The sequence below is a fragment of the Coregonus lavaretus genome (assembly GCF_964263955.1).
Source record: "Coregonus lavaretus genome assembly, chromosome: 28".
Lineage (NCBI taxonomy): Eukaryota > Metazoa > Chordata > Actinopteri > Salmoniformes > Salmonidae > Coregonus > Coregonus lavaretus.
In genome coordinates, this window is record NC_140015.1 from 18331688 (window position 1) to 18353429 (window position 21742).

The following is a 21742-nucleotide window of genomic DNA, read 5'->3' on the forward strand; positions in this document are numbered from 1 at the left end:
AAGTCTGATAGGGAAATATGTACGAAAAATACAAAAAAACAGGGTATTTACAGGCTATTTACACACACACACGACAAAAACAGAACTGCACTACTTCGCCATCTTGGATCTGATGGCCTTGGTGCCCTGGCAGATTGGGCACCTCTTGAAGGCCTAATGGCCTTGCCCATAAAATCACAAAATTCCAGGCCTGGCCCCCACCCTGCGGCCCGCTCTGAGGTCACTGCCCTCGACACCGGGCAAGGCCCCCACCTCGCTGCTGGCACCAAGGTCTCCACCTCAACACCAGGCAGAGCCACCCCTCTGCCTCTACCGACGGTGTTAATACAGGCATCACCAGACCTGTACTTCAGCCAGCCCATGGAGTAACCCTGGGGCCCCAGGGTGAAGATCAATGTGCCCCCACTGAACATTCTGTGTGTCTGGACATCTCGGGTACTACAGTGGTGCTGCCCCAGTCCATTTTGGCAGAAAAGCGCAGACCAACAGCAACAAGCTACCTTCTAACAAAGACTTCCACTACACACCCCACCCACCAAGTTCATGTTATGTTCTTTTCAGCTCAGCCAGGCTGAGACAGTCTGTTTAGAAGAAATTAGGACTGTTGCATTGTTGTTAAGTTGAGTACGGTACAAGTTATCTGTTTTACAATTACTAACCTGTTATGTGATGTAACTGTTTACTCTGCAAAGTGTTTTTAGAAAACGTTTGATTGTTCCTGCCTACTGCCTTTAGTATAGGTGGACTCTGCACTGTTGGAGGGAGGTAGCGTTGTGAATGTTTGTATACCCCTTTCATGTCCCACCTACCGTGTGGAGTGATTGGCAATATTGTTAGCCAATCACCAGTCAGCACCCCATTCAAGATCCAGGCAACTGTCAGTTTGGGGCCGTTGACTTGACGCATGGCCCCGGCATAGAACCAAGATTGTTCTGTGCTGGAGCTAGTCAGTAGTTGTCCTTAAAAGTGTTTGTTGTTTATGTACAATAAACATCACGTAAAGAAGGTTTGTTGTGGTCCTTCTACCCACGTCCTCCACATCAGCTGTACAGTGAGTTATTAGTTAGCTAGATTCACAGTGCTAGCCAGGTTAAGGTTAGCTACTGAGGTGATTGAGCATTAGCTAACGTTAGCTAACACTCAGTGAAGATATCAAACCACAACAATATAATAACCATCATCATCATATCCAAGTACATTTGGAGTCACGCGATTATATGGTGTGATCCTCCCACTACGACCAGAATACGACCATGCAGTTTGATAGGCTACAGATAAATTATTTACTTCACAGGGAGGGGAACGTGCACGGTGCTGTACTCCTGAGTGGCGCAGTGGTCTAAGGCACTGCATCGCAGTGCTAACTGTGCCACTAGAGATCCTGGTTCGAATCCAGGCTCTGTCGCAGCTGGCCGCGACCGGGAGACTCATGGGCGGCGCACAATTGGCCCAGCGTCGTCCAGGGTAGGGGAGGGAATGGCCGGCAGGGATGTAGCTCAGTTGATAGAGCATGGCGTTTGCAACGCCAGGGTTGTGGGTTCGTTTCCCACGGGGGGCCAGTATAAAAAAATAAAAATAATATATATATATATCTGTATTCACTAACTGTAAGTCGCTCTGGGTAAGAGCGTCTGCTAAATGACAAAAATGTAAATGTAATGAGCTTGATGCTACTTTTCAAGAAATATCGAGGGTCTTATTTCTGGTGACATGATGATCGATGCTTGACTGCCAATTGACAAATACAAATATTTGTGTGCTTATCCATACAAGTCTGATCATGTAAACTAGCCTACCCACACTGTATCTGTGAGCTGTTGTTTAAAGCGCATGTGTGGAGACACATTTGCTATTTATCGATAAAACTATTGGTGGAGTTGAGAATGCGATAGAAACACATTGAACTTTAGATTTTTATTTCGTACATGAAAACTTAAGTGATTTTTTTTTTTATCCGCAAAAAGTCAGTTTGGTGGAAACACCACCTGTGGGAAAATGCGCATATTTTCTTTATGCATATTTTAAAATATTCGCATGAAAATGTGTCGCCAATTGGATGGAAACATAGCTATAGTGTTTGAAAATGTAAATGTTTTAAACTTTTGATGATGTCATCGGGTATAACTTTTAAACAATTTTTTGTCTTCTATAAAACGTAGAAATGCGCCGTTTTCACATATGTAGGTAGACACTGGTATTGTGTTGGAAATAATGAAAATGTCTCGCTTTAAGACGTATCTCTGAACTCCAGAGACAACCAACAAAAAAGTGAAAGCTATCCTAGGTAGATTAATTTCTCAAATAAAAATACAAATGCAAACTTTTTAATTTCGCACATAATTGATTGCTACCTTATGACATGTCTAAACAGGAAACATTTTATTCACAGCACACCTCACCCTACCCTAGAAAGGACTCTCACTAGGACCTTGTTGCAGCCAAGCAACTCAAAAACAAGCAAGCAAGGGAGGGAGTGGGTGTTCACTGTGCAGCTGAGGAATTGGAAGTGAAACTTACATGTAAACTGTCCATGCAAAAAATACCCTTGCAAATAATTGCACTGGATGGATGGTAGCTATACAGCTGTAAGTTCTCTGTGTCAAGATTTAGCTCTGCCCACAGCAGTAAACGTCGACTTATGGTTTTTATCACCAGGTGGGTTGTAACTTCGTCGAATCATGCCCAGCTAGTTAGCTAACTAGCTTGAAAACTTGAGGCATGATTAACTATCTATCTCGCTAGCTAAACAAAACAAATATTTGGCTAAACTGGCTAAGTTCTATTTTGTCGTTGCTGTGTACTTCGCACGAGCTCTTGAACCTAGTTTATTTCTTCTAGCTAGATAGTTCGATAGTAGACATCAAAATGATGTTGAGATGGGCCTTTCTTTTTTTTTACAGTGTGCCGAGATGGATTTGCACCGTCAGAAGTGCCGGGAGGGCATACAGAACGCCCTGGGATTCATACGGTGAGAAATAAACATTTCCCTGCAATTCCCACAAGTTCTCAACTAAATTGTAGCTAGTTGCTCTCTCTTACTTGACATTCATCCTACACCCACAAACGACCATACAGCACTAGTTCACTTGTATTGATAAGTTGATATATTTTCCCTCTCTGTCCTAGGTCTTCCTTGCCTTATCCAGAGCCTGAAGGCTATAAGGTAGGGATTAATGATGACTGTCTTCTCTCTTGACCTTAGTCTAGGCATGTCTACACACACCCTATAATGTTCCAAATAATTTCAGGGAAGGAACATGTTGTGTGCTCACAGTCATGCAGCTTGCCCTTTGCAGAGATTTTCTCAATTTCACATTTGATCCATTATTGCCATTGGAAAAAAGTACCAAAACCAGCCATAATACTGATTAGACACGTCCAGGTCCTTTATGGCTTTTCCTGTGTACTGTCTTTATCTCATTCCCATGCCATATTCCTCTCCTCCTCTTCCCTCCAGGTGTTTCTGACCCAGTTGGTGTGTAACCTGCTGGATGAGGGGAATGCAATGTTCAGGGAGGGTGAGTGTCAGCAGGCCATAAAGGACTTCAGTGAGGGTGTTAACGTGGCCCACTATGCCCAGGCTGAGTCTCTGGAAATCCCCTCAGCCCTGATGGAGAGTCTGTATGTCAACAGGGCTGCAGCCTACCACAGCATGGTGAGTCAAGAGTGGTGTGTCAACAGGATTATGCATCTTTGATCCACAATATGGATGATTGAATGAGGTTCACAATTCTGTATACAAAAGGTATGAAGTCATCTCTTAAATCTAATATTTAAGAGCAATTGTGTTGTAGGCAAATGTGCTGTAGTGGGCAAATATTGAACCAATGGTGAACACGAATTGCACTCTCAATACTTCAGTATTTCGTGTTGTTGCATCACATTGTTCGATTCCATCATGTGCAATGTGTTTCAGCTTCATCATTGAACTGTTGCCATCATGCCAAAAGTGATGTCAGACACTTCCTCAACATCCCCTTGAAGATACAGTTCACCTATCATTACCCCCATTCTCATTAGCCTGTATTAACCACTGTATGGCCTTAGTCTCTCACTCTGTGGCAGAACCCACACCTTACCTGTCATCTCTTTCTCTCCATCTCTCTCTCAGGGGGAGTATGAGCAGGGTGTGCAGGACTGTGACGGTGCGCTGGCGCTGTGCAAAGACAGTTGCAGGGCACTCCACAGGAAGGCGCTCTGCCTGAGGGAGCTGGGACGTTTCAGAGAGGCCTACAACTGCAGCACGGGCTGTCTGCTCACTACACCGAACGTGAGCAACGTTACGAATTACCCTTCAAATCAGCGGTTGTTTTCTTGGAGTAGAAAAGCATGCACACATTTAAAAACAATATGCTTGGCCTCCCGAGTGACGCAGTGGTCTAAGGCACTGCATCGTAGTGCTAGAGTCGTCACTACAGACCCAGGTTTGATCCCAGGCTATATCACAACCGGCCGTGACCGGGAGTCCCATAGTGCGGCGCACAATTGGCCCAGCATCATCCGGGTTAGGGGAGGGTTTGGCTGGGGGGGCTTTACTTGGCTCATCGCGCTCTAGTGACTCATTGTGGCTGACCTTGGTCATCAGTTGAACAGTGTTTCCTCCGACACATTGGTGCGGCTGGCTTCCGGGTTAAGCGAGCGGGTGTTAAGAAGCGCGGTTTGGCGGGGTCAGGTTTCGGAGGACGCATGACTTGACCGTCGCCTCCCGAACATTTTATCTATAAAATGTCTAGCACAACTAGCAACATTTATTTTTACCACTTGACATACAGTTGAAGTCGGAAGTTTACATACACCTTAGCCAAATACATTTAAACTCAGTTTTTCACAATTCCTGACATTTAATCCTAGTAAAAATTCCCTGTCTTAGGTCAGTTAGGATCACCACTTTATTTTAAGAATGTGAAATGTCAGAATAATAGTAGAGAATTATTTATTTCAGCTTTTTTCTTTCATCACATTCCCAGTGGGTCAGAAGTTTACATACACTCAATTAGTATTTGGTAGCATTGCCTTTAAATTGTTTAACTTGGGTCAAACGTTTCGGGTAGCCTTCCACAAGCTTCCCACAATAAGTTGGGTGAATTTTGGCCCATTCCTCCTGACAGAGCTGGTGTAACTGAGTCAGGTTTATAGGCCTCCCTGCTCGCACACGCTTTTTCAGTTCTGCCCACAAATCTTCTATATGATTGAGGTCAGGGCTTTGTGATGGCCACTCCAATACCTTGACTTTGTTGTCCTTAATCCATTTTGCCACAACTTTGGAAGTATGCTTGGGGTCATTGTCCATTTGGAAGACCCATTTGCGACCAAGCTTTAACTTCCTGACTGATGTCTTGAGATGTTGCTTCAATATATCCACATAATTTTCCTTCCTCGTGATGCCATCTATTTTGTGAAGTGCACCAGTCCCTCCTGCAGCAAAGCACCCCCACAGCATGATGCTGCCACCCTCGTGCTTCACGGTTGGGATGATGTTCTTCGGCTTGCAAGCATCCCCCCTTTTCCTCCAAACATAACGATGGTCATTATGGCCAAACAGTTCTATTTTTGTTTCATCAGACCAGAGGACATTTCTCCAAAAAGTACGATCTTTGTCCCCATGTGCAGTTGCAAACCGTAGTCTGGCTTTTTTATGGCGGTTTTGGAGCAGTGGCTTCTTCCTTGCTGAGCAGCCTTTCAGGTTATGTAGATATAGGACTTGTTTTACTGTGGATATTGATACTTTTGTACCTGTTTCCTCCAGCATCTTCACAAGGTCCTTTGCTGTTGTTCTGGGATTGATTTGCACTTTTCACACCAAAGTATGTTGATCTCTAGGAGACAGAACGCGTCTCCTTCCTGAGCGGTATGAAGGCTGCGTGGTCCCATGGTGTTTATACTTGCGTACTATTGTTTGTACAGATGAACGTGGTACCTTCAGGCGTTTGGAAATTGCTCCCAAGGATGAACCAGACTTGTGGAGGTCTACCATTTTTTTTCTGTGGTCTTGGCTGATTTCTTTTGATTTTCCCATGATGTCAAGCAAAGTGGCATTGAGTTTGAAGGTAGGCCTTGAAATACATCCACAGGTACACCTCCAATTGACTCAAATGATGTCAATTAGCCTATCAGAAGCTTCTAAAGCCATAACATCATTTTCTGGAATTTTCCAAGTTGTTTAAAGGCACAGTCAACTTAGTGTATGTAAACTTCTGACCCACTGGAATTGTGATACAGTGAAATAATCTGTCTGTAAACAATTGTTGGAAAAATTACTTGTCATGCACCGACTTGCCAAAACTAGTTTTAATGACTCCAACCTAAGTGTATGTAAACTTCTGACTTCAACTTTATGTATTTTGGGATTCCTCATCTGTAAACATCCTTTGCATGATGATGCGCTAGTGGAGAAGGAGAGTCTCATTTCATACAAGCGTATTTGTTTCCCCATTTCCTCCTCCGCTCTTCGATTACTTTTGATGTTTTTCAAAAGGAGGTGAGAAAAAATGCGAGGAGGGGGGAGAGACCTCACACCATACTTTTGCTGTATCATGTAGCTTAGAATAAGAGTTTTTGAAATGATTTTAATAAAAAGCTTGTGTTGAAAATAATTAATGTATATTTTTTTCTTCCGTTGTACTCTTCATAGGACAAACATGTGTACGAGTTGGCACAGGAGTTAGCTAACAAACTGGGCCTGAAGATACGCAAAGCCTACATTAGCACCCAAGTGAGAATCCGTTTCCAAAGCGGAAGGTCTAGATTCAAATAGCATGGAAATTACGTTCCAGGATAAGTGGCTTGGATTCAATTGTTCTCAATCTGCCATTCTCTGATCAAATCTGCCATGAGCTGTTTATGCCTGGGTTTAAATCTCAATTTGAGGTCATAACAATTGAAGTCATTAAGTTTGACATTTTCTTTAGGTTGCCACTTTATGGAGTTAATATTTGCTTCCTTTGCAGAAGGAGTCGGCCCCATCTGAGCAAAGTAATGGGAACACCGTTCCTTTTGCAGGAGAGGCAAGTACAACAACTTTCACCATTACCCATTAAAGTTGCACTATGCAGAAATCGCTCCGCCATTTTCTGGTTGCTAAAACGAATAGTTTGCCTAATTATAAGCTAGTATAGTGTAGAGAGTCATTGTACCATCTAAACTGCTCTGAAACATATTTTCCATAACCAAAAATATTGTTGTTTCAGCTGTTTGAAGCTGGTGTCCAAACCAAAAGTAAAAGACGCAAAAACAAAACTTAAGAAAAGGAAGCATAAAAATAGCGCACATAAACTCAGCAAAAAAAGAAACGTCCCTTTTTCGGGACCCTGTCTTTCAAAGATAATTCGTAAAAATAAAAATAACTTCACAGATCTTCATTGTAAATGGTTTAAACACTGTTTCCCATGCTTGTTCAATGAACCATAAACAATTAATGAACATGCACCTGTGGAACGGTCGTTAACATTTACATTTACATTTTAGTCATTTAGCAGACGCTCTTATCCAGAGCGACTTACAGGAGTAATTAGGGTTAAGTGCCTTGCTCAAGGGCACATCGACAGATTTTTCACCTAGTCGGCTCGGGGATTAGAACCAGCGACCTTTCGTTACTGGCACAACGCTCTTAACCACTAAGCTACCTGCCACTGTTAGTGTTAAGACACTAACAGCTTACAGAAGGTAGGCAATTAAGGTCACAGTTGTGAAAACTTAGGACACTAAAGAGGCCTTTCTATTGACTCTGAAAAACACCAAAAGAAAGATGCCCAGGGTCCCCTGATCATCTGCGTGAACGTGCCTTAGGCATGCTGCAAGGAGGGCAATACATTGCAATGTCCATACTGTGAGACACCTAAGACAGCGCTACAGGGAGACAGGACGGACAGCTGATCGTCCTCGCAGTGGCAGACCACGTGTAACAACACCTGCACAGGATCGGTACATCCGAACATCTCACCTGCGGGACAGGTACATAATGGCAACAACAACTGCCCGAGTAACACCAGGAACGCACAATCCCTCCATCAGTGCTCAGACTGTCCGCAAAAGGCTGAGAGGCTGGACTGAGGGCTTGAAGGCCTGTTGTAAGGCAGGTCCTCACCAGACATCACAGGCAACAACGTCGCCTATGGGCACAAACCCACCGTCGCTGGACCAGACAGGACTGGCAAAAAGTGCTCTTCACTGACGAGTCGCAGTTTTGTCTCACCAGGGGTGACGGTCGGAATCACGTTTATCGTCGAAGGAATGAGGGTTACACCGAGGCCTGTACTCTGGAGCGGGATCGATTTGGAGGTGGAGGGTCCATCATGGTCTGGGGCGGTGTGTCACAGCATCATCGGACTGAGCTTGTTGTCATTGCCTGCAATCTCAATGCTGTGCGTTACAGGGAAGACATCCTCCTCCCTCATGTGGTACCCTTCCTGCAGGCTCATCCTGACATGACCCTCCAGCTTTACAATGCCACCAGCCATACTGCTCGTTCTGTGCGTGATTTCCTGCAAGACAGGAATGTCAGAGTTCTGCCATGGCCAGCGAAGACCCCGGATCTCAATCCCATTGAGCACGTCTGGGACCTGTTGGATCGGAGAGTGAGGGCTAGGGCCATTCCTCCCAGAAATGTCATGGAACTTGCAGGTGCCTTGGTGGAAGAGTGGGGTAACATCTCACAGCAAGAACTGGCAAATCTGGTGCAATCCATGAGGAGGAGATGCACTGCAGTACTTAATGCAGCTGGTGGCCACACCATATACTGACTGTTACTTTTGATTTTGACCCCCCCCCCCCCCCCCTTTGTTCAGGGACACTTTATTCAATTTCTGTTAGACACATGTGTGGAAGTTGTTCAGTTTATGTCTCAGTTGTTTAATCTTATGTTCATACAAATATTTACACATGTTAAGTTTGCTGAAAATAAACGCAGTTGACAGTGAGAGGACGTTTCTTTTTTTGCTGAGTTTAGAACAGACCTATTGCTTCTTAGACTTCCTTTCAAGTAGAATGATTGATCTATTACCAAATTTCTATGTGAATTTAGTCGGGCCACCCAAAAAGTTACATATTGCCACTTAAACTGGTTGAGATTTGGAATGTACTTTGGTTTACCTGTTGATTTATTGTCAATTAAACAGAAGCTGTTTTCTTTTTCTCTTTTCATGTCAAGATGTATGGCAGTGGTCTGGATTCCTTAAGTGACATCTCATCAGGTAGTAATTCTCCTGACCCAGAAATGTTGAATTACCTATCAAATTGTAATGTAAAGACTATCAAAGAAGATGTCAGATGTAGCAATAACAATTGAATAACTTATAGAAAATAAAACCCACCTGTTCCCTCTCCTCTCCCTGTCTTTCAGTTGGCTTCTCCTGCAAGCCTGTATCCGCCGCTATCCCAGTTATCCCAGATGAATCCTCTCCCTCTGGTCCTCTGGTCTACTCCAAACTTCTGGGTAGACCTGTCCAAGGACCCCGGGGGTTGCCCTTCTCGGTGCCTGAGTCAGAGCACCTGGGTGACAGTGAGCTGATGGGAGATGATCTAGACAGCCTGCTGGACTGTCTCGATGACGAACCAGAGGTTAGTGATGTGAGTTTGTGTCTACTGGTCGATATAGTATTCTGATATAGCTTCCCTGAATCTGTCAATGCAACTTTTCATTCTTTCCCTTCCCTTCTCATTCAGATTCCCCCTCAACGTGCCTTTCCCACCTTCCTCCCCAGCTCAGCCTGTGTCCCCATCCAGCTCCCGTTTCCCTCAGGCCTGCCTGCCCCCTCACCCCGGCTCCCTCCTGCCTTCTTCAACTCAGCCATCAGCCAGCTCAACTCTCTGGACACCTTCCCAGGCATTGGTGGGCGGGATGCCCTGGGTGCGCTGGACTCTTTAGATGGCCTGGATGCACTAGACTCCCTAGATGCCTTAAACAACCTGGACACCCTTTCAGGCCTTGGTGGTGGAGATGCCCCGGCTCCCACAACAGCACTCGATTCACTTGATGCCTTAGATGCCCTGGACAGTTTCTCCCCACTTGGGGGCGCAATAGCAGCCAAACCAGTGGTGGTGGGGGGAGTGGGGCTGGACTCCCTCTCTGAGTTCAACCTGCCTGGTGAGTGGATTGAGGGTTGTAGTGTCTTGTTAGCTTATAGCAATGTATACATGGTTCATTTTACTTTTAAGGTTGTGAACCTAATGTAGGTGTTATAATAGATTGTTCTCTCTTTTTTGTTCTCGCACTATCTTAAGGTGCAAGAATCTCACACAATTTTCTCTCTGCCACACGTTCGCCCAAGAAGTCCAACCACACAGTAAGCCATTTATTTCTGTCAGCAGAATTTGTTTGACTCCTGCACACTGTGTACATTTTTTTATTAAACATTTAATATGCAATGTTTCGGTCACATAGAACTTTATCAGTAGAGTTCACTTTTACAGCATCATGCTAGTTTTGCCTTGACATATTAACCTAAATTAATTTATATTACCATGGCGATGTAGGTGGTAAAGAATGGCCAGGTCTCCTTCAAGCTCTCTCTGCTGACCAAGAACCCCGTAGCAGCCACCCATGACTTCAAGCAGGCCTGTGCCTTGTGCTACAGCTGGATAGGTACAGTAGTGGACATGAAAAACTCTCTCTCCCAGTTTATGTTAATATTTTTTTTTTTTTTTTTTGTGCTTTTTACCTATTTTTTTGTGATATCCAATTGGTAGTTACAGTCTTGTCCCATCACTGCAACTCCCGTACGGACTCGGGAGAGGCGAAGGTCGAGAGTCATGCGTCCTCCGAAACACGACCCCTGCTTCTTGACACTGCTCGCTTAACCCGGAAGCCATCTGCACCAATGTGTCGGAGGAAACGCCGTACAGCTGGTGACCGAAGTCAGCGTGCATGTCCCCGGCCCGCCACAAGGAGTCGCTAGAGCACAATGGGACAAGGACATCCCGGCCGGCTAAACCCTCTCATAACCCAGATGACGCTGGACCAATTGTGCGCCGCCTTATGGGTCTCCCGGTCGCAGCCTGGGATCGAACCCGGGTCTGTAGTGACGCTTTAGACCGCTGCGCCACTCGGGAGGCCCCCTACTTCCAACTAATTAGACTGACATTTTCAAGGCCACCATAGCACCGAGGTTCACCTCTCTTTTATTTATCTAATTCTATGTCCCCCTTAATGCCCCTTTCTCTCTCTGTCTCTCTCCCCCTCTTTACCCGTATCCCCCTCTCTCCTCCTTCCCTTTCTCTGTCTCTCAGGTCCAGGGGTCCTGGACTACCTGCACCAGGCAGAATTGGCCCACCGTTGTAAGCGGGACATTCTTCTGTGCAGGATCAGGGCTTCAGAGCACCCTGTCTGGAACAGGGTGCGACCCCGCCCCACGAACAACTTTACTGGGTCGTTTATGCTCTGCAAGGGTACGGAAAACAACAGAGTCACTGGTGTGGGAAAGAGGTTCTGTTTAGATGAAGATAATGAGTGTGTGTGTCATAGGTCAAATTACCTAGTAGTTTTAATCTGGAAAAAGGGTCCTAAAGGCGTTTGTATATGTTGTAATCTAAGTTCCTTCCCTCTGTGCAGAGGTGCTGGAGACTCAGAAGTGTAAGTACGGGGAGGGATGTACGTTTGCCTACTGCCAGGAGGAGGTAGATGTGTGGACCCTGGAGAGGAGGGGAGCCCTGAACAGAGAGCTGCTGTTTGACCCGCAGAGTCCCAACAATGACAGGCCCACACTCGGCATCACATGCCTGCTGCAGCTCCACAACGGCATGTTCATGTACCTCTGTGAGGTAGGACACACACAGTTGCATACACATCTCCATATGTCCAAGCTTGACCAGTGAAACATGGTAGAGGGCTGCGGGTCCCAACAGAGATCATTGCGGCGCGGTCGTCATTTTTCATGCTGCGGGTGGTCAGACAGACGACTTTGGGATGAATATATAAGAAATCAGTCCCTGCAGACCTCTAAAACATGCCGTTCAACCTTACTCATGCTCCCCCCTACTTCTTGTCTCTGTTTACCTCCACATTCCCCCTCTCATTCTCTCCCTCCCTCTCTCTCTCTCTACTCAGGAGTGCTATGACAGTAAGCCCAGGATCATCAGTAAGCGCAGTAAGGAGGTGCCGTCCATCTGCTCCAACCTCTCGGCCCGACACCCATTCGACAAAAAGAAGTGAGTCACGTTTGCCTCCCTCCCTCACACACACGCACACACACACACACACTCGCACACACCTCACTATTCCCCCCTCTGTGCCCTGCAGGTGCCTGGTGCATGCGGTGAGGTCTTGCAGCGTGCACTACACTAAGATCCGCCCACTGTACACCCAGTGCCAGTTGGACGTGTGCCGCCATGCCCGGCGCTACGGCTGCCAGCGAGAGGACAGCTGCTCCTTTGCCCACTCTGTCATAGAGCTCAAGTGCTGGATGCTGCAGCAAGTCTCCGGTACAGTCAGATTGAAGCACACACACTCATGCACATTAATGTACTTGGTCTCAGACACAGAGAGACACATACTTATTCCTGTCTAATAAATGTGAAAACATTTTTAAATGTAGAGGCCGATCTACAATAAAACATATTTATTTTTAAATGTTAGTTTCTATACTAAAAGTCAGGAAAATTTCAACAAAGTCCAGTAGGTGTCAGTAGACACTGCGGTTCAACTTGTCACAGTTGATAAACACTGTCTGTAAAAAGTGATGCCAAGGCTCGACTAGGCATCACTTTCTGTGTATGTGCCTGTTCTATAGGCATCACTCATGAAGAAATTGTGCAGGAATCCAAGCGACACTGGCATAAACAGGAGCAGAACACACACAAACCCAAGGTATAAAATCCCTGCTATGCTACATCTCATAATATGGTGAGGCAACCGCTCCTGTGTAGTTTGTCTGATTCTCTACCTTTGCCTCTCTGTTTTTGTCCCTGTGACTCGTTGACTATAAGCCTGTGTACATGCCACCACCATCTTCATCCCCAAGTGGTGGTGGGGACACCTGTAGAGGTGGGGGAGGAGGCTATAGCTTGAACCTGAAGAGGAAGTTTGTATGTGGTCAGTGCTGGAGGGACGGGCTGGTCAGCGAGCCGGACAAAGCGCTTAAGTACTGTACAGCCAAGGCCAGGCACAGGTGAGGCTGCACCCTACCTAGCATCCCTAGCCAGATGGAGGCCAGAAAATGGGTGAGGTAGTGCTCCACTGTAGTATGCAACAGTTCCATGTGACTGACCACTGTTATTCACTATTGTGTATCAAATGGCCAATGTATGTTAGATGTGTAGTCTGAGATATCTGTGTTGGTGTTTTGAATATCAATAGAGAATGTTCATCTTGGGGACAAAAACCAAAGTGTATGGAACATTTACAGCGAAGCCCTATGTCATTTAGGATAGTATCTTTCTGCCAAGTCCACCATAACGTTCACATCTCTCTTTCTCTCTCTCCCTGTAGTTGGACGAAGGAGCGTCGGGTGCTGTTGGTGAAGTCCTTTGAAGGAAAGAAGTGGGTGATGGTGCGGACGTTGCCTTTTGCCAAGACCTACCCCCAGCAGTATGATGTGTGTGCTGCCCCCTGCTACTCAAACACTACTTGCTAGAAATTATTTTTGATAGACTCAACCAAGCATATTATCAATGTTTCTATTTAACTTATAATTAACTATTATGTTAGTGTGTGCTCATGGGTAACGGTATATATTGGTCAGTTGAATGTAATACTTAATAATTGGCACTGTGCAAACTTGTTTCCACAAACATCCTTGTAGTCTGTGTGTAACGGCATAACGTGTCCCCCTCAGATATGTGCCCACGTGGTGAAGCAGAAGAAGTGCCACTACATTGGGAACTGTGCCTTCGCCCACAGTGAAGAGGAGAAGCAAGTGTGGACCTATATGAAGAACAATGGCTGTACGTTTATGCTATATTTTCGTTATCCATTCAACCTTTTGCTCCACGTTTACTTTGATCTATGAGCAGGATTGGTTCAGATGCTTATTATCCCCACCTGTACACATTAATATTGTTACTTACATTCCTCTTTGAACCTGTTCCTAAAGTGAAGGATATGCAGCAGATGTACGACATGTGGCTTACAATGACGAATCAAAACCGTCAGCCGGATGACCCCCTGATCACCCAACCCATAGAGGAGAAGCAAATCGCCATGCCAACCGACTATGCCGAGCCAATGGTGAGTAAAGGCACTTACTCACAAAACCTGTTTGTTGGATGTAGAACGCAAACAATACATTCCCCTTTCTCATTTGTAAAAGCTATCTAACACTATCAAGATGGACTACATTTTGATAGTGTGTGCATGCATGTTCGTGCAATGCAATGTGTGCGTATGTCAGTGTTTATGAATGCTTAACGTACCATGAGATAAGTTTCACTGTGCGTGTATGTTCTAGAGCGGCTTCCACTGTCGTCTGTGTGGGAAGCATAGTAACAGCGAGCGCCAGTGGCAGCAGCACATCTCCGCAGAGAAACACAAGGACCGTGTATTCAGCTGCGAGGGAGAGGACGAGAGCCTGACCTGGACATACCGCTTCCCTGGACTCCGTCTCGCCCTTTGCCCCAGGTAACACTCACCCAGGGGAGGGTCTCAATAGTGTAGTGCCTTTCTCATTACCCGTCATGAGATGCTCTGTATATGCACACAGAAAACAACTGGGATATGGCAAGGTTCACTTACCACATCCTTATCCTATTTGTTCCTATCAAATTTTATCGGTGCACAGTGATTGACGTATGTAAAATATAGATCAATGTGATTGACAGGCTGGAGAGTGGCTGTCCCGAGGGGGTGAGTTGTGACTACGCCCACAGTGATGAGGAGCTGGTGGAATGGCAGGAGAGGCGGGAATTCCTGCGGCGGAAGCTGGCCAAGGCCCGTAAAGACATGCTCATCATGCCAGACGAGTTTGACTTTGGGAAGTACAACTTTCTCCTGCAGGACTGAAGCCCCTGTCCCCTATGTGAGACACTTGCACCTGTAAACAGACAGCAGTCCTCTGTTTTGTTGAAAATCCTGGGGGGGTATTTTCTTCATTAGTTCTGTATTAGTTAACGGTTAATACAGTTTATACCTGTTTGAGCTGGTTAGGACTGCAAGTGCCTTATTTGTTCACTTACCATAAAAAGCAGTAATTAAAGAAGTTACTCCTAGACCCACTAATTCAAAGACAGACTGAACTTTTAACTCACTCACAACTTGTCACAACTCATAAGGGATTAACTACTTTGACCTTTAGCCAAACCTGTTATTTCATTTTCAAAAGGGCTTGGTTCTGAAATCGTTGCAGCCACGCCAAAAAATATGATTCAACATTTTCGGGGAGGTAAAACGTTTTCGGTGTAAACATAAACAACTAAAACCAGATAAAGTATGTAGAAAATATATAATGGAGCTATATATATATATTTTTTTATAAGATCATTTAAGAACAACCACAAAAATAAAAACTAGATAGTCAGGGAAAATTCAAAAATGTCATGGCATGGAGCCACCAATTTTAGATTTTGAGTCACTCCAATAACATAAAGCCATGGCAAAATATGTAGAATTCTGCACATTTTCTGTGTGGTCCAGCGGCACACGTATATTCCAGAGTCGGCATGGGTTTGAAACCGGCCCACTGCCCTTTGACTCACCCTCCCCCTATCTTCCCCATCTTTCACATTGTACTATCTCTTCAATAAAGCAAAAAATTACTAAAGGAATGGGACTGCCACACTCCTTCAAAAGTAAAAAATAAATGACTTAAACTGATCATTTTCTCTCAGCCCCATGATAAAATGTGTGGAATTGCAGGAAACTAGCTTTAAAACAGTACAATTTTCTTCCTGCCACATGGCAAAAGAAAATACATTTTGTCTCTGCGGCCAAGAGGAGGAGCTCTACAATTTGCGGTCGGACTCTACCACACCTACCAGTACTACTGGTTAAATAGATTGAGGATGCTAACTAAGGCCTTACCTGTGGGGATATAGTTGACCCATAATTAATATCCAATACAAGGGAGGTTGGAAGTTCCTCAAATGTGCCTGTAGTAGTACTTCCTATCTAGCGTATGGATCACTCACGGTATGCTGAAGACGAGATTATTATCTGCCCAGTAAATTTGAAGATGTGAATAAATGTATCTCCACATATGTACTCCTGCACATTTAATACATTATATCACTATTGGCAAACAATAAGTAATGACATGGTAGTTAAACCTAGTAAAATAACTTTATTGATTTCTATACCTTAGATTCAGAGTATGCTTCTGGGTGGGTCATTCCTGTTTTGCAAGGGCGGTGGCCTAAAAGCTAAGACTGTAATTCTAAATAACAGGATCACTTTTTGGGGGGGAATTCTCTTGACATAGTGAAAAGTTATGTATACATCACTGGTAATTATGTTAGTTCATAAGCTTTGCACAATGGAAGTGTGTTGAATACCAGCTTTAGCCAGTAAAGAGAGGTAATGGGTACTCTCGGAATGAACCAAATTGAAGGTTTAAGTTTGTTACTAAACACTACTATTATTTCAATGACAATTATTATGGCTATAACTATTTTGATTTACAACATTCTCTGTACATGTTCTATGTACAAAAATAATCAATGGAAGTGGTATGTTTCCTACTATGCAAACAAAGTCAGTGGGCTGGATCCTGGTGATATGCCATAGGTCAGCATTTTCCAAACTCGGTGAACGTTTTGGGTTTTGCCCTGACACTACACAGCTGATTCAAATTATCAAAGTTGGATGATTAGTTGATTATTTGAATCAGCTGTGTAGTGCTAGGGCAAAAAACAAAATGTGCACCCCCTGGGGTACCGAGGACCAAGTTTGGGAAACCCTGCCATAGGTTTTGTCCTGGATTAAATTATTATAGTTGAGTGAATCACATTGACCTTCATCACATCCATCTATGTAATTTAACAGACTGCACCACAATATATCAGCCTATGTTGTTTGACAAGGACAGGCAGTTTAATCCTAGCTGGCTGGAAACAGTTCTTGAAACTGAAGGGCCCCCTCTAAAAGCCATCAAAATGACCCTTTATAAAAGTGCACCCTTGGCAAACAGTATTCACACTGCTCTAGTGACCACACACTATTTTACTGTAACTGCCATACTGATTGACCAGATGGTTAGAGACAGCAGTGTTTGTGCATTTCATTTCCAACATCATGGGTTTATGGTAAGAATTAGTTGTATACTAGACCTGAGAAAACAAAAACGACTGTTTATTTTGTTTGAGCTATTGACCAAATCTGACATGTTAAATAAAACCATTTTTGAGAGGGAATGGATCCATTATCCTTTTTTACTGTTATTGAGAATTATTTTCTTACTTATTTATTGTAATTTATTACACAACTATAACACTACTACTGACCAAGGTCTTTTATCTTATCAAAGGACACTTTTATTTTTATATATATTACATTACTGTAGAAATCTATTGTGTTCTGGTTAGTGTGGTTCAAGTCAATGAGGTTCAAGCAGAGGGTAAATGATTTCCACCTTCAGATCTTGTTCATGATGTGCTGTTTAGTGTCCCGATTGCTTGTGGGTGCGTGGTGAGATGCGGGTTTCGCACGTTTGTGGTCGAATACACACACCTGCTCCCAACTTGTAATTGGCTGATGGGTATGATTGACAGCCCATACAGCAAACCGAACCTCTGGATACATTGAACTATTACCATCATTGGTCTTTCACAGAGAATGTTCTATATTCATAATGCTAGTAGGCGTGGCTACTGAACTCAACAACTTGCCCACATCCTCGTGACATGATTGGAAGTTCTTGCAAAGTGTTTATCAGACAAGACAGTAAGGCATGTTTTGTTCCTGAAGTCTTCAGAGCCCTGATGGAGTTCCCATTGTCGTTTTCCATTGACAATGATAATTGCAATCGGTTTGTGAATTTGTTATACCCTTAATATTCTCTTCAACACATTTGTGACGGATAGAGACATATTTATCTCGATAGCGGGTAACTCTTGATGTCATTGACGTTAAAACATGAATGTAGCTAACAGTCAAGTGTCCTGCAACTTCCTTGTGTTGCTAGCTAAATGGACTGATGCAATGTCATTGAAATATAAACTTTGCAGCATGTGCAGCATTCTTTTTAATTTAGATCCCAAATCCAGTGCCTTTGCTTTTCTGTCTGACAAGTTTTATTGAATTGTGATGGACACAGGCCATAGCCATTCAAATCAAATAAGTTTGTCACGTGCACATGTTCACTTGCAAGCTCTTCCTCAACAATGCAGTATTCAATATCAAAGAAAATAGAAAATCCAGAATAAAATCGTTAATTATTTCTTAGTGGATGGTGTTCAAAATGACATTTATTTGCATGCTCCCATGATAGAGCTCATATCAGACCTGCTTACATACCCACAGACAGTCTACACATCAGAGCTCTCACCCCAGACATCAGTGTTTTGTGCCACAGGAATTTGGCATGGCATTGGTGATTCACAGTGACCAACTCATAATCATTTTGCTGTCTGTGTTTACAAATAGCTTGTTCTTTCCATAAATCTAGTGAAAAAAAATCTAACATCAAATACCAATGACACGCTCAATTCAGAAGTGGTCCGATGAAGCGAATTCTAAGCTACAGGACTGTTTTGCTAGCACAGACTGGAATAGAGTGTCTTCAGAAAGTATTCATACCCCTTGACTTATTCCACATTTTGTGTTACAGCCTGAATTCAAAATGCATTAAATAAATACAAATCTCACCCATCTACACACAATACCCCATAATGACAAAGTGAAAACATGTTTTTAGAAACGTTAGCAAATTTATTGATAATGAAATACAGAAATATCTCTTACATAAGTAATTACATCCCTGAGTCAATACATGTTAGAATCAACTTTGGCAACGATTACAGCTGTGAGTCTAAGAGCTTTGCACACCTGGGGCCTCATTTATCAAGATTGCGTAGAAACTATTCTAAAATACTAGTTACGAGCGGAATTTTGAATGTTTGTACGCATAGAAGAAGTGAGATTTAACAAACAATCCTACGAGTGTCATACATTTACATTTTTGTTTTTGTTTTACATTTTAGTCATTTAGCAGACGCTCTTATCCAGAGCGACTTACAGTTAGTGAGTGCATACATTATTTATTTTTTCATACTGGCCCCCTGTGGGAATTGAACCCACAACCCTGGTGTTGCAAACGCCATGCTCTACCCATGTCATACGCACACCAGTAGGAGATAACCATTGATAAATACCAATTGTTCACGCCTCAGAGCTTGTGCACGACATTGGCTATTTGCATTTTGAAACGCCCCTAATTAACCTTATGGTCAAAATCATCCCTTTAAAGCCTGTGGGGAACAAAAATATAAACACAACATGCAACAATTTCAAAGATTGTACTGAGTTACAGTTCATATAAGGAAATCAGTCAATTGAAATGAATTCATTAGGCCCTAATCTATGGATTTCACGTGACTGGGAATACAGATATGCATATATTGGTCACAGATACCTTAGAAAAAAAGGTAGGGGCGTGGATCAGAAAACCAGTCAGTATCTGGTGTGACCACCATATGCCTCATGCAGCGAGACACATCTCTTTCGCATATAGTTGATTTTGGCCTATGGGATGTTGTCCCACTCCTCTTCAATGGCTGTGTGAAGTTGTTGGATATTGATAGGAACTGAAACACGCTGTCGTACTATTCGATCCAGAGCATCCCAAACATGCTCAATGGTTGACATGTGTGGTGAGTATGCAGGCCACGGAAGAACTTGGACATTTTCCGCTTCTAGGAATTGTGTACAGATCTTTGTGACATCGGGCCGTGCATTATCATGCTGAAACATGAGGTGATGGTGCCGGATGAATGGCACGACAATGGGCCTCAGGATCTCATCACGGTATCTCTGTTCATTCAAATGACCATCGATAAAATGCAATTGTGTTCGTTGTCCGATAGCTTATGCCTGCCCATACCATAACCCCACCGCCACCATTGGGCACTCTGTTCACAACACTGACATCAGTAACCAGAAAAGTGTTAAACAAATCAAAATACACTGCTCAAAAAAATAAAGGGAACACTTAAACAACACAATGTAACTCCAAGTCAATCACACTTCTGTGAAATCAAACTGTCCACTTAGGAAGCAACACTGATTGACAATAAATTTCACATGCTGTTGTGCAAATGGAATAGACAACAGGTGGAAATTATAGGCAATTAGCAAGACACCCCCAATACAGGACTGGTTTTGCAGGTGGTGACCACAGACCACTTCTCAGTTCCTATGCTTCCTGGCTGATGTTTTGGTCACTTTTGAATGCTGGCGGTGCTTTCACTCTAGTGGTAGCATGAGACGGAGTCTACAACCCACACAAGTGGCTCAGGTAGTGCAGCTCATCCAGGATGGCACATCAATGCGAGCTGTGGCAAGAAGGTTTGCTGTGTCTGTCAGCGTAGTGTCCAGAGCATGGAGGCGCTACCAGGAGACAGGCCAGTACTTCAGGAGACGTGGAGGAGGCCGTAGGAGGGCAACAACCCAGCAGCAGGACTGCTACCTCCGCCTTTGTGCAAGGAGGAGCAGGGGGAGCACTGCCAGAGCCCTGCAAAATGACCTCCAGCAGGCCACAAATGTGCATGTGTCTGCTCAAACGGTCAGAAACAGACTCCATGAGGGTGGTATGAGGGCCCGACGTCCACAGGTGGGGGTTGTGCTTACAGCCCAACACCGTGCAGGACGTTTGGCATTTGCCAGAGAACACCAAGATTGGCAAATTCGCCACTGGCGCCCTGTGCTCTTCACAGATGAAAGCAGGTTCACACTGAGCACATGTGACAGACGTGACAGAGTCTGGAGACGCTGTGGAGAACGTTCTGCTGCCTGCAACATCCTGCAGCATGACCGGTTTGGCGGTGGGTCAGTCATGGTGTGGGGTGGCATTTCTTTGGGGCGCCGCACAGCCCTCCATGTGCTCGCCAGAGGTAGCCTGACTGCCATTAGGTACCGAGATGAGATCCTCAGACCCCTTGTGAGACCATATGCTGGTGCGGTTGGCCCTGGGTTCCCCCTAATGCAAGACAATGCTAGACCTCATGTGGCTGGAATGTGTCAGCAGTTCCTGCAAGAGGAAGGCAATGATGCTATGGACTGGCCCGCCCGTTCCCCAGACCTGAATCCAATTGAGCACATCTGGGACATCATGTCTTGCTCCATCCACCAACGCCACGTTGCACCACAGACTGTCCAGGAGTTGGCGGATGCTTTAGTCCAGGTCTGGGAGGAGATCCCTCAGGAGACCATCCGCCACCTCATTAGGAGCATGCCCAGGCGTTGTAGGGAGGTCATACAGGCACGTGGAGGCCACACACACTACTGAGCCTCATTTTGACTTGTTTTAAGGACATTACATCAAAGTTGGATCAGCCTGTAGTGTGGTTTTCCACTTTAATTTTGAAGGTGACTCCAAATCCAGACCTCCATGGGTTGATAAATTTGATTTCCATTGATAATTTGTGTGTGATTTTGTTGTCAGCACATTCAACTATGTAAAGAAAAAAGTATTTAATAAGATTATTTCATTCATTCAGATCTAGGATGTGTTATTTTAGTGTTCCCTTTATTTTTTTGAGCAGTGTATATTTGAGATTTTTCAAAGTAGCCACCCTTTGCCTTTATGACAGCTTTGCACACTCTTGGCATTCTCTCAACCAGCTTCATGAGGTAGTCACCTGGAATGCATTTCAATTAACAGGT

The 21742-nt window shown here is 44.3% G+C and overlaps 1 protein-coding gene across 5 annotated transcripts; it reads left to right on the forward strand.

Moving 5' to 3' along the window:
• The first annotated feature begins 2481 nt into the window (after positions 1-2481).
• Positions 2482-17274, forward strand: LOC311104138 (zinc finger CCCH domain-containing protein 7B-like). 5 transcript variants are annotated; one of them, XM_084145821.1, is made up of 23 exons: positions 2482-2585; positions 2901-2968; positions 3127-3163; positions 3458-3655; positions 4112-4270; positions 6632-6712; positions 6948-7004; positions 9146-9188; positions 9338-9564; positions 9661-10081; positions 10219-10280; positions 10471-10579; positions 11224-11382; positions 11546-11754; positions 12041-12141; positions 12233-12414; positions 12723-12799; positions 12919-13100; positions 13421-13526; positions 13767-13875; positions 14025-14158; positions 14379-14548; positions 14749-17274. In XM_084145821.1, exons 1-23 carry the CDS (start codon positions 2565-2567, stop codon positions 14927-14929), a joined length of 3093 nt encoding a protein of 1030 aa, XP_084001947.1. In that variant the 5' UTR covers positions 2482-2564; the 3' UTR covers positions 14930-17274. The 5 variants fall into 5 exon arrangements, with proteins under 5 accessions (XP_084001947.1, XP_084001949.1, XP_084001948.1 ...); XM_084145823.1 differs by having other exon boundaries at positions 9338-9555; XM_084145822.1 differs by having other exon boundaries at positions 6951-7004.
• The last annotated feature ends 4468 nt before the right edge of the window (positions 17275-21742 follow it).

Excerpts from the sequence above, each read along its gene's own strand:
- LOC311104138 (XM_084145821.1), top strand. The coding sequence starts at position 2,565 with ATGGATGGTAGCTATACAGCT. Across the intron at positions 3,656-4,111 it reads CTGCAGCCTACCACAGCATG|GGGGAGTATGAGCAGGGTGT; the intron begins GTGAGTCAAGAG and ends TCTCTCTCTCAG. Across the intron at positions 13,876-14,024 it reads CTATATGAAGAACAATGGCT|TGAAGGATATGCAGCAGATG; the intron begins GTACGTTTATGC and ends CTGTTCCTAAAG.